The sequence below is a fragment of the Mercenaria mercenaria genome, chromosome 14 (genome assembly GCF_021730395.1).
Source record: "Mercenaria mercenaria strain notata chromosome 14, MADL_Memer_1, whole genome shotgun sequence".
In the NCBI taxonomy this organism is placed as follows: domain Eukaryota; kingdom Metazoa; phylum Mollusca; class Bivalvia; order Venerida; family Veneridae; genus Mercenaria; species Mercenaria mercenaria.
Window position 1 is genome coordinate 50,935,610 of NC_069374.1, and position 13,707 is coordinate 50,949,316.

A 13,707-nucleotide genomic window follows, 5' to 3' on the forward strand; every position below is an offset into this window, starting at 1 on the left:
TTAACATTTTCGTGACAAATGCGGTTACCGCGCTACCATATCGACCATATTCACCAGAGGCGACTTCTTGTAAGGTTTATTTTATTTGTTAAAGATTTGAAAACCTTTTTTCGTTATGGTAGAAGATTGTATGATCTGACATTGTAATTTTCAAGCAAGGCTCGTTATATTTAAAAATGTGTTTCTGTATTTCATTGATCGGTTTGCCGTATATATACCTACGTGTGATACAAAAGGTTTATCTTAGCAGTACCTTACAACATTTACTCTTGAGTAAACTGATAAGATGTCAATTTTTATCAAATGATCAAGACAAAAGCCAACCTGTGTTCCTAACGCAACCACATTTTTTTCTAACTATTTACAAAATATTTTATAATATCAGAAACGCTCCAGAAAGCTGACGACGAATGATACCTGGTAAAATGTATATTGATCCTTCTTTTCAACATAAAGAAAAAATGCCGGGTGATAATACCGTGCACCATGCATAGGTATAATTAGACAAGACACCGGTATTTAAAAACAAAAGTACCAAAAACGTACTACATATAGCTTCACTTATAACATTTTAATTTGTGATTGAACTATGCTCTAATAAGCTTACTGTGGGGAAAAAACATGTATAAAAAATTCAAGCACAAGTCCTTATTTTTTCAAAATTAAGATCACATGCACTAGGTAATAATAGGTATATCGCATTTAGGCGCTCAGCTTGTAGTTTACTTCCGCAATTCAGGATGCTGCAAAACCATCTTTAACACTATATGCCTAGATTGTATCTGGTACTTATCTTAGTTACACAATAAGCATGGAAAACTGTCTTTAAAAGTATATTTCTATAATTAAGTTCGTACTAAACTATTTCATTACTTAAGTATTTGTTCTGCATTATTCTTTCATTTGTTCCCAAAACCCATTTTTCCGCCTGCTATTATCACGGAGGTATCAGACACGACAATTGCACGACAGGCGTATGATTGTATATAATTTGTATTTTCAAAATATGCATACAATTCAGACTTTGAAATCATGTAAAGTTTAAGATTAAACAAAATTTCCTTATGATTTGCCATGTAACATGGCACAGTATATTAATAAATGCAAGGCACATGAACCTATTATGTGTATCACAATTTCATTTGCTAAACTATAATAAGATTATGAAACATTCTAAAGGATAAACCAGTACCGCCGTAGTCGGCATATTTGACAAAGTAAAATTCTTCCAATCTCATGGTAGTAGATACAACGTTCCGCTTTAACAGTTATGAAATTGCTATTTTCTAATAAAACAACAACAACATGCAATCCATGTATTTCCCGCATTTCAAACTGATATTCATTTTGTAAAGGCACACAGTGCACTTTAATTTAAAACTATTTTACAACAAAATAAACGAGTGATACTAAAACACAAATACCTAAAGAATACTATTTTGCAATCTTTTAGAATACATAACTGTTGTTGCGTGAGAATTTGGTCTTTGGTTTTTCATTAGTGGTGAACAAAAGACTTCAACAAAAGTTCGTCTGAATTCTTGACTCATTGTACAGTATAACACAAAATTTATGCCATTGTTTATCAAAGCGAGAATATCCATAACGTCACCTAATGGTATGTAAGTATTTTCAAAAAAATCTTTGATAAATATACAGCACATTATCAAAATACCTTGAGGCAACTCTGTTAGTAGAAAGAGCACTATAACGATAAGTAACATAGTTGTTGTTCTTGACGGATCATTACTTCTCTGTGAATTTGAGCACGCTCGGTTCGATGATAAATGTCGTTGGTGCTTCATTGTTTTATGTAACGTTATAAGGAGAAGTCCACCGTAGATAATTATCATAACACAAGGTACTAACTTTGCTAAAGCACTGTACAATATCAAAGCTATCATTTTAATCGGTTTGACTAGGTCGGATCCAAGATGCCATTCCTCGAACACATATACTGTTGTATTATCACGTAATTTATATGGTTCTAAATTGTGACTTAAGTAATTTGGTATCATGATTGCAATAGAAAATATTCCTATTATACCAACTATCACCCTAGCACGAACAAGCCTGCGCATGCGCGTCAAGTTGCCTTTTGCAGGAGAATGGATTTGATGGTAGCGAATCATTGCCAAAGCCACAGCAAGCCAAATAGAGATAGTGTGAGCCGTGGCAGAGAAATTCAAATGCACTAGCAGAAAATTCATCCATTCCCAGCTATTCTTCTCAGATGATATTGCATTCGATGAATACAGGCAATAAAAATGGAATGCGAAAGGCACATATGATATCATAGTAGCCATGTCAGATATTGCTAAACACGTCAGAATAAAATTTATGGGAGTACGCATTTTTCTTCTAGTAAGAACTATTATGTTTATAATGTTAAGAGGTATTCCTAACGCACATATTGTCAAACTTATATAGCCGTGCCATTGGCTATACCGCATACTAAATGCATCCAGTAAGTTAATTTCACTAGAAGGTGACGATGTCGTTGAATTCATTTTGAATGTTTATTCCTTCCAATGTAATTTTCAGACTGTCTCTTGTGTTCTTTTACGATTTAAACATATATTTGCACGCAGTGTTATAAACACCATTGATTTCATGTCTGTATAATTCACGCCTTACCCATAAGTATGCATAAATACCAGTAAAACAACTGTGAAGTTTTGTGTTTGTACATGTTTGCAAAATCTGAAACCTGATCATTTTTCGGAGGATGAAATTAACGAAATGAGTATAGTCATTCAATGTTTCCACTTAGATTATTTTCAAATCTAATTTATCACAAATATTCAAGCGACCTTACAGCAGTTCCGTTCATTTTAATTACAACATTATACAAAAATTTGCTCGTAGTATATTACCATAACATTCAGAAATATCTGATGACATTCTTGTTTAATTACCCATTATCTTCTTCAATCTATGTTATATCATCATTCCTTGGCATTCTGTCAGTAATATCTGATAAATCTTTTCGGTTTTCGAATCGTAAAATGTATTTTTAAGTGTATTATTTTAAATTCATGAACTTTAGATGGAAAGTATAGTTCGATCAATATCAGTATTGTATTTCAACATTTTTCTATTACAATTATACGTAGTCCTAATTTCCTTTCGTAATTCCGTTGTTTATTATCCAATATCGGTTTGTCAAGTGATGATTGTACTGTGTTATGCACTGTAAGACTCATTTGTTAATAGTTCCGCTATATCTCCGAGGCGCTGTATTGTTACTGTATAGGCGACTACAATTCCGATATATTCACCCCAGTTGAAATATCATTTCCGCCGTGGATAGCTTTTACTTTCATTGACATCAACTTCCCAATGCTTTTACCAAACTTTAATGACTTTTGACAGTTCTGGAAAATATCAAAGCATAAACATCAATTTAGTTATTAAGTCAGCGTCATGCAGACATCTGGCTCAAAAACATATTTATATCATTTATGTATGGCCCTGAAATGATAGTGAAATACCAAACTAGTGCACGTGTACTAAGAGTATAATTTATGGAAGTATCTAAAAACAAAACTCAGCCAGAGTCATACAGCGCAGAACAGGCTACCCAAAGACAATCTAAAAATGAAACAAACAGGAAAAAGATATCATGAACGTTTCGAATACCCATACAAAGATTATTTGTAGTGATATGAAAAGGAAAATATTTGAATTAGTTACATTCAAAGGGTCGTCATCTGCAACAGTGTTTCTTTTACAATTTACTGCAATGAAATAGTGTGCAACAGTGTTTCTTTTACAATTTACTGCAATGAAATAGTGTGCAACAGTGTTTCTTTTACAATTTACTGCAATGAAATAGTGTGTACTAATTGGCAGTAAATTGTAATGACATACGAAAATTAAGTTTATATATGCAGAATTATTTTCCGAATTTACTTTGAATCTGAAATGTTGAAAACAATGTTATCACTTGATTCACATCTTTTCCTTATAGTTCTTGTAAACATATGAATATTTTTTTGATGACGATATTACGTCAAGATATGTTTTTTAAATGGAGAATACCAGTTGCAAGCTCACTTTTTTCCTTAATTTACATTCTTATTAAGTAAATATAAGGGTACATACACTGTAATGTTTTCACTGAATAAACGTGCCTCATATGAAATTAAAAAATAACAAATTAAATGAAAGAAACAGAAAACTAGATGCGTTTACTGCACCGATATTTGTTCTTACTTTTTGTTTAATTTGAGAAAACGGGAATGTTTATCAACATTTATTCTTGTTTCTGTTTAATTTGAGAAAATTGGATTGTTTAAGTCTTTTCTTACTTTTATTGAATTTGAGAAAATGGAAATTTATCGATATTAGTTCTTACGTCTGTCTGATTAGAGAAACTGGGAATGTTTAGCAAAAATTATTCTATTTTTTGTTTGTTTGAAAAAAAAAAGGAATATTTATAGACATTAATCACATTCTTATTTTTTATTTGATTTGAGAAAATGTAAACGTTATTGCAAACCGAAAGGCGTAAAAATACTTGGCGATAATCGTTATAAAATGATAAAGACTATGTTATTGCCAGTACTGGAACACTATTAAATAGACTGAGGGCTGAAGCAATATTTCATTATGATAATCAAATGTAGGTTTGCTTAAATACTAACAAAAGATTTTGTTTCAGGCAAAATCTTTTTCTTAATTTACAGAACCATAATATTGTTGTGTGTGCGTATATGAACATTTGCATAGCGATGTTATTTGGTCTTAAAAATGAAAATAGCTATATATTCCGAATATGTCAACAACATTTATCTAGCCCGTTATTAAAGCAAATAACTCATATCTATTATATACGTTAAACATTTGACGTATAAAAATCAATTACAGAAAAGTACTTCATTTACGAACAAAGTCAAATATACCTTTGACCGAGCAGTGACCACACTTTATTACGCTGACAATGTAGTAAGGGTATGGAAAAATTACAGATATGAATACATGATTTGTCTGACAGATGCCAATGACTTATCGACCGAACATAATTACTCTTTACATGTATCTTCTGGGTAAATTTGATTTTCCGATTGCTTTCAATAAATGTATAAAAATATTTTTATTGAGCTATCAATGAACTTGCTCTTTTACAGCTCTGTTTGTTTTTTAGTACTGTATTGAACACAAAAGGGTAATAGTAACATATTCATTCAACTAACACTTTTGATAGTGTATGAAATGATGAAAGAGTATAAACTATTGGTCGTTTATGAAGGCCAAAAACCGAAGCAGTAATAACCGTATTGCATGTGTTAACGTGCTTCCTGTCAGATATCACACTATAAGAATGATTTTTTTTTTAATGTTATGGCATCTGCGGAATCCCTAAGGATTGCTTGCTGACCAAGTCTGTAAGGTATAACATTAACTTTCAAAACTGATTTATTTATGCGTTATATGGCCATGTTTCACGGTTGAACAGCACACCTCTTAAGGGTTTTATAAGAAGTCGTTTTTACGCTTCCTGCAAATATTCACATTGTAAACTACAATTACAGAAAATTTGTAAAATTAAGTTTGTTCAAAACAATTAAAGTTATCAAAAAGTCTACGAAGTAATTTGCTCCACAAATTCAGTTACCAGATAGGTAATAGGCACATTGGAATATGTTGCGTTGGAATATGTTGCGATAGGTAATAGGCACGTTGGAATATGTTGCGATAGGTAATAGGCACGTTGGAATATGTTGCGATAGGTAATAGGCACATTGGAATATGTTGCGATAGGTAAAAGGCACGTTGGAATATGTTGCGATAGGTAATAGGCACGTTGGAATATGTTGCGATAGGTAATAGGCACGTTGGAATATGTTGCGATAGGTAATAGGCTCGTTGGACTATGTTGCATGTTTCTGTTGTTTGCTGAGAAAATATGGTGAAAGTCTAGCATACCCTAAACCTAAACCTCATAAGTGTAAGTGGTTTTGATTGCCGGCCTAAAATATTTGTTACAGTTACTGAAAATATTGAATTCATATATCAATGAAAAAGAAGCTATCAAGTTCAGAAATTATGCCCATATGAAAGAAACAAATAACAGGTTGTACCGTAATGAAAAATGTCGCCGATATACTGAGATGTAGTGATAATCAGTTTGTTTAATGAGTGTCTAATGTCTACAATTTTCTATTTCATTTATGTCTTTGACTGCATCTTTCCAATTTTCATCAAAAGAGATTAATTCTCTTCAAATGTTGATGACTCTGTTTGATATCAAATTTCCCAGAATGTAATCTATTTGAAATATATGTTCTTGCATTTGATCGCCAACATTGTATGATATATATGTCTAAATCTTTAGTTTCGTGCTGATAAACGTGATCGCATGAAGAGCTATGACCCTAAAGTACTGTGTTCACTGAATTGAAATATATGTTCTCGAAATTAATCGCCAACTTTATATGAAACATGACTAAATCTTCAAATGTATGCTGATAAAAGTGATCGCACGAATGGTTATGTCCCTAAAGTACTGTTATGTATAAAATATGCATATTTAAGAAAATAAAGTTATAGATATATCTTTAGTCGTGTGTCTTTTAACGATACTAAAACAAATACATTCATTTAAAATCATACATCACTTCATACAGATATATTATCAACAGTTATATCATGAAAAGTTATATCATGAACAGATCAATTGTCAACAAATATCACCTACAAACATATTATTTACAGATAAATATATATATTAGATATATTATAAACAGACACATTATCTAAACATATATTATCTACATATTTTATACCTACACACATAATATCAACTTACATTTTTTAAGATATATTATCAAAAGATATATTAATCTACAAATATCATCAACAGACACATTATCTAAAGATATAGTATCAACAGATATAACATCTACAAACATGTTATTAACCGACAAACAACCCAAAGATATATTATCAAAAGATATATTATCTACATATATATTATAAACAGACATATTATCAATTTAACAGATATATCATGAACAGACATATTACTACAGATATATCGACAAACATATCGACATAGATATCATTTAAAGATAAATCTACATGGATATCTTCTACAGATATATCTACAGACATATATCTATCAACTGGTTCATCACGAACAAACGCGCCAATTTCTTAAAACAATTGTTAAGGGCTCCAATAACATTTTCTTTTTTTAAGTCAACAAATTTGGTTTGGTTTCAGACACAGACTTTGAAATATATTAGTTTATGCTTAAATAGCATTATTTATTAGGTCAAGAATATTATAATAACATTGTTTTAAAATGAATTCTGATAAAGCGTTCTCAAAGGGATTGTAAAAATTTGCAAAGTTACACGCAATCAAAACAGCGATGGTACTAATACTTTTCCCGGAATTCAACATGTAGTAACTGTTTAACATTCAAGCTGTTAACTAACAAATAACTAAGGCCTTCGAGTGGTTTATCGTTTAGTTTACCACGGTTCAGAATTCAAATGCGTAAGAATTGAACCACGAGAGCGTTTCTAAAGCAACTGTACGATGAACCGTGGTTTTGACGATAACTCACAAGAAGGTATTGATTGTTTTCAATTTGACATGCTCATTGTCATATTATAATAAATATCATGCGGGATTCATTTACCTGAGGAGTAATGTATCGGACGTCATGTGGCAATTTAACGTCATTATTAACGTCATAATGCTCTCTTAACGGTCCCCGAGTCAACCGTTATTTATTGCAGAATATACAGAGCTTGAGTTCCTTATTTGTTGTACTTGCAATCAAATCGAGCCATGTTAGAATCTAGTATACAACACAGTGCAGGAAGTAATTTTATCAAATTTGCTCAGAATTATGGAACAAGACAACTCAAATCAGTAATGCACACCTTAGTTTGACTCAAAATATATTATGTTCCAGTAGTTACCTAAAATGTAAATAGCGTTTTCCATTGACTTTTAGCGCTATCTGCATGGAGGTAAACAGAAACTAACTCAATGATATATTGAAATATCTGATTAGCATCAAAATACCGATAGCCACTGTCGTACAGTCCTCTCACCTTAATCAAATAAACAACCTAATAATCCATAGGTTTTAACATTACTTTGCATAAAGTGTACATTTTTCATCAATTGAAATGTAAATGGGAATTAACTAGAAAATTGAAAGAAGTCTCTTTCTGTTTTCGCTCATACTCAAATCTAGTGTTAATACCGAAAGATTGTTTAGTAACTTAGTATGAAAAAACAATATTCTAAACTTTTATTTGCCAAACAAACGGATTAGTATTGGCAAAATGTAAACATACGTTTCACTATTGAAAAAAATTGCTTTATACGTAAAAATAAATAAAAGAGCCACACTATCCAATTTGTATGACCATTTTCTAAGATGATAATGTATCACATATAAAATGACAAAAAAAATCTCCTCTATCAAACGTACAAGTGCCGCAGAACCCCCGGGATTGTTTGTGACCGAGACCGAAGGTCGAGGTCACAAACATATCCCAAGGGCTTCTGCAGGCGTTAATACACAAAACAAACGTGTATTGCCGCTATTCTTGCATAAAAAAGACATTACACGACGACTAAATGCATTGTTTTCATATGTGATGACTTGACGATTCCGGTACATTTTTTTATTTACCATTCTTGTTGTTCTTGGAAACGGTAAACATGTTTTAAATATCCATAACCGGGGCACACATAACAACAACACTACTAAAAGCGTGATTTGGAGGTTTTTGAGCATCTTATTTTTAGTTATTACAAACGTTACATTACACATAATTTTGCATATAACTTAAAAATTTGATAAACAGGAACACAATTATTTTAAGAATAACAACTTTACATTCGAATTATTTTGAGTACGAACAAACAGAGTACGGATGAGTACGAAGCTAGTGACTAGCTTTCGAGGTTTATTATATGAATTCTGCGAACAATCAGGTGAAAACAAACCGACTGATACTAACAAAAGTCATTACTATAATACCTAAAAACGGGCAATAGCACAAGTTACACGCGATACTTATTTATTCACAGTTATTTACAATAACTGAACAGACGCTTTGTAAAGGGAGTAAACTCTGAGAGAAGGTAGTGCGTACATTGATGGGGGCAGTACGTTTGGGGTTGGAAACTGATACAGCTAAACATACTATGGATTACATTGTGTCTATAATGCTACAAGAACAGGTTATTACGGAAGAAACAAGATGCAGATGCCAAATATCAGTCTGCGCAGAAATACATACATATGTCCCTGGCAAAGCATTTCAAAAATAAAAATCGGGTATTAACAACACGTGAATTGCCTTGTTTGCACACGATTTTTCTCCCGTTAATACATGGGCGGATCCAGTGAAAAAAGTAGTTTTTATGCAAGAATGTATTTTCATACTGTGAAAATGTCTGACTTTGCTGCTACCATAGAGTCAGAATCTTTTCAGCCGACTTCCAAGATCTAGGCTTTTAATACCAATAACTGTATGTATCATAACTGAATACACATGTTTAATAAATACTAATAGAAATAAAAAACTTTATTATGTTGGCAAAACTACTGTCTTAAATGAATTTGAAACTATGTTTTATAATGCGACGGTAAATGTTGACGACTTAATTCGAATGTTTCGTACCGAATCTTGTTGTTTATATACTTAATTTTTATATGAAAACACCGTAAAATAATGTAATAATTTCCAGAATAAACCAGGACTGCCAATATTCGTTCCTCTGAATCCATTGAAAAAAAAATGTAGTGGGATTTTTGCGGAAAGAACTTACATGACTGTGAAGTAATAGGCAAACACATTCATATTTTCTGCCTTTTGAAAAAAAATAAGTCTAATAATCTTTTGATTCATTATCTACTCTGATTTTTTTATTTAATATTACGTGCAAATTATTATTCACAAAAGACAAAAAAAACTTAATTTAAATGTTATTGTTTTTATTTTTTTACTAGTGTATATTATTTCAGAAGCTAAAAAATAACTTACTATTCAACAATCAAACAGCGTTACCAAGTCCAAATATGTCTGATCTGTGTAATCTCGCGGCAATATCCAAACCGTTTCTGAGATAGTTATGTAAGTTGCCAGAGAGAGCTATAGGTTTCGTTTCATTCATTAGTTCGTTGCATTGCTTAGTTGTATCGGAAAACTATCCTTAAAGGATGTAACAGTTATTTTTGCTTCGAAACATCCAATACATATAAATGTATATGAGTTTAACTGTCGTACAGTGACTTACCACTTTTGTAATTAACTTCGTCAACAGAAAATATGTGTGAACAAACAACATTGCTTTCTTATATTTTAAGCAGGATTGGCCATTCAATCCATTAATGACATTTCCATGGGCAACGGCCATCGTAATATATAATATAGGTACTGTAGCTACCTTTATTGCGTCAATATAAGTCATTGCTCTATGTATTCTGATGTTGACGAGCTTTAGGAGATAATCTATATATAATTCCAAAAAGAAGGTATAAAGAGGGTTGGTTCTCTGGATCAACAAGTCATTGTCTTTACTTGAACGTTCATTTACCATTATCAATTCTGTCCATATTCTTGCTTTATTGTCATATGTAAATACGCGCGGACAGTGATCGGTCAAACAGCTAATTAGTTTTGCCTGCAGATGACAGTTGTTCTTCTAGAGATCAATGATCTGGGGAGAAGATGGTCAGATCTTTCATCCTATTAACACATTAAATTAAACATAATTTGGGAATACCAGCGATACTGCCAATTAGGAAAGAGATGAGATGCTATTAATTATACAACTCAGGCCTAAGTATGGCTTATAACAGTTTCCTGTATATTTATTAGAAGTTAGGAGATTAAAAGCTTCGTATGCATGCTTATATTTTTCATAAAGATGTATATGTAATATACACATCAAATGAACAAACAATAGATTACTGTATAAGTAGGTCAAAACTCCAATGTATTTGAGAAAAACGTTATGTATTACTCAAAATCATTTAGTTTGAATCAACCTTTTTCATCATGCTCAGAGGACTATTAATTATGATAAAATAGAATGTAGAATTTTTATTTTTTTCTTCTCAAAACAGATTGTATCTGAAAGTACTCCTGATCTACATATTTCAAAATATATTATGATAAGTTATATGAACAATATATATTTAGTGCAGGCAAACAATAATTAGTGTATAATTTAATAGCTTCATTTTGAAGTAGTTCTTCATTCTAGGATTTAGCGTAACTTGCCACTTTCACAAGACTTGTAAAATTTCATCACAAGAAACAGGCATAATCATACGAGTGTTATCTTCAAATTGTATCGATGACGAAAATTACACACAGTTTACAAATGTAATAAAGTGGCTTTCATCTGATACGCGGAGCAGATTATCGGAACCAAAAAGTCAAACGGATGAAAATGATATCGATAAATAACTCTGCTCACGAGTTTGTCCGACATAGTATCTAAACGACTTTGTTTAAGTTTTCCTTCATTTAGAAGTAATTTTAACTAGTGTTTGTGTAACCAAGGTGCATGACATTATTAAGTATCTACAAAACTTTTGAGACGAGATATCAAATGGTAAAAACAATAGTTAGCACTCTAATGTCATACCATGTGAATATGTAAAAAGCCGTAACTAAACTAAAACTGATTTCCTGTACTTGAAAATCTTGTCCTTCCGAAATATTCTAAACGACACAAAAGCATGATTTGGAATTAGACTAATTTTATGGAGAAATTAATTCTAGCCTTTTTTACAATTATCTAAGATAACCATCCATCATTTTGCTTTCATAGTTAAATGGGAGACAAAAGAAAATTCTGTACATACATGTATACAAAGAAGAGTCCCGTCTACTAAGACAATGCATGGGAGAGAAAACATGAATGTTTCAATTCATAGTCAAAGTGAGATTCGTCTCTCTCTCTCTCTCTCTTTATGTACATAAACATGTTTTAAGTGTATACTTTGCAGGTTCAAAATGTTATAATGCACGAAAGTTATATGTTTGAGTTTGTACAATGATTATTTGATCAATTGAGAAAACATGTGAAGGATTAATCCGTCTCTAAATAACTATATAAACAAGGATACACGTCAAACTGGAAAGGCTTTGTTCAAAGAACACAATCGCCCACACAGCACTCCAGCTAGAAATAGGGTTACATTTTAATGTATACACAAGTGAAACCAGTTAAGCACACAAAAGAAAAGCAAATTACGGATGGCAGGCTCGTGAGTTTGATCCTCAGGCGAGGCGTATGTACTCCGTTACGAAGTGAAGTGAAACACTGTGTCTAAAGCCATTCGCCACCCACCTCATCGTATGCTAAAAACAGATTTTAAAATAAATAAATGGCTTTGCATTTTATTAACTGATCCGTACAAGGCGCTAACTGTCCCATAAACTGGAAACAGGCAAGTTCAAGTTATAAGGGCTAGTCAAATAAACTTTCTTAAAAGATGCATTATACCTTTGCACGAAAGAGTTACATATACATGTACAAAATAAGTCTTTTAATCTTTATTTTCTTTTTCTCTGTCTGAAAAGTACATCGCAACCAATTTGCTATTCATGTATGCAAATTCACATCATTCAAATGAACACATCCTGTCGTAACACATGAGATCATATTACCATTAGATTTATGTTGCTCCAGCACGAAGTGACTGCACTTAATAATACAAATAATGCCTGTTGTAGAAAGTAGGACAATCCAATAATTAATTATACCTTTTTAATCATTATTATTATTACAAGCATTATTAGCTTGTCTGATTGGCTAAGAAATCTTTGAGGCATTGTCGTTTACTGATCGACATACGTTGCCTTGTCCAATCTGAGTTGTACGCTATGGTTATTAGATAGGTATATATTTCATAGTTTTATTCTGACAAAGTAATGGCCTTTTTACACTTAAAAGATGTTTTTGTATATACCTTAATTTTAGCTCTTTAAATACTTTAAAGGTCAGTACTGGAGCTTAAGTAACATGTAGTAAATTGTTGGTAGAGGTTTCACTAACAATTGATGCTACAATACACCATTATGATAATTCAGTTGTTGTAAGCGAGTTTACAAATCTTTGACTATTGACACCATATTTTAGACCTAAGTTTGCTTCGATGACGATTTTCATGTACTTACAGCTATACTTAGTACTAAATATGAACAATGTATAAATATCAGAGAATAGTAGGCTATTCTGATCATTTAACAAACTGCGTGATGTTACGGCGTTTCACGTGACCCTGAGAGGGATATATTGTTCCGTATGAACTTGTTTTCTTTCATAGACATATTAGATCCACATTTGGTATTATTGCCAAACAATCGTCTGATCACTGTTGCAGAAAATAAAATATAAGATGTCTGCTTCACTTACATATGGCATTTGCATTAAATTGAAGACTAGCTAATGCTTCTCCTGTTTGACATGATAACAAATGAGAAGTAAAGGCCAGAAGGTTGTAATAACATATAAATTAAGAAAGCACATCAACTCTTCAATATTGTTGTGTTTGATATCAAGATCTTACGACGTGCCAGTGTTTTATGTAGATTATGCATGTAGTAATTATATTTAAAGGTAATACTATGTTACCGATACTGAATTGTTATCATTTCATTGAGTTTAACGCTATACCTATACATGAAACATATTTTTTCTCTAAAGCTG

General features: G+C 31.8%; 1 protein-coding gene across 1 annotated transcript; it reads right to left on the reverse strand.

The window, feature by feature from the left end:
• Positions 1 to 570: 570 nt before the first annotated feature.
• LOC123526852 (G-protein coupled receptor dmsr-1-like) lies at positions 571 to 10,145 on the reverse strand. The gene is made up of 2 exons (XM_053522766.1): positions 10,026 to 10,145; positions 571 to 3,377 (listed from the first exon to the last, which is right to left on the reverse strand). The coding sequence occupies exon 2, from the start codon at positions 2,508 to 2,510 to the stop codon at positions 1,425 to 1,427; it is 1,086 nt and encodes a 361-aa protein (XP_053378741.1). The 5' UTR covers positions 2,511 to 3,377; positions 10,026 to 10,145; the 3' UTR covers positions 571 to 1,424.
• Between the last annotated feature and the right edge of the window lie 3,562 nt (positions 10,146 to 13,707).

Coding starts and splice junctions, on each gene's coding strand:
- LOC123526852 (XM_053522766.1), bottom strand. CDS start 2,510: ATGAATTCAACGACATCGTCACCTTCTAGTGAAATTAACTTACTGGAT.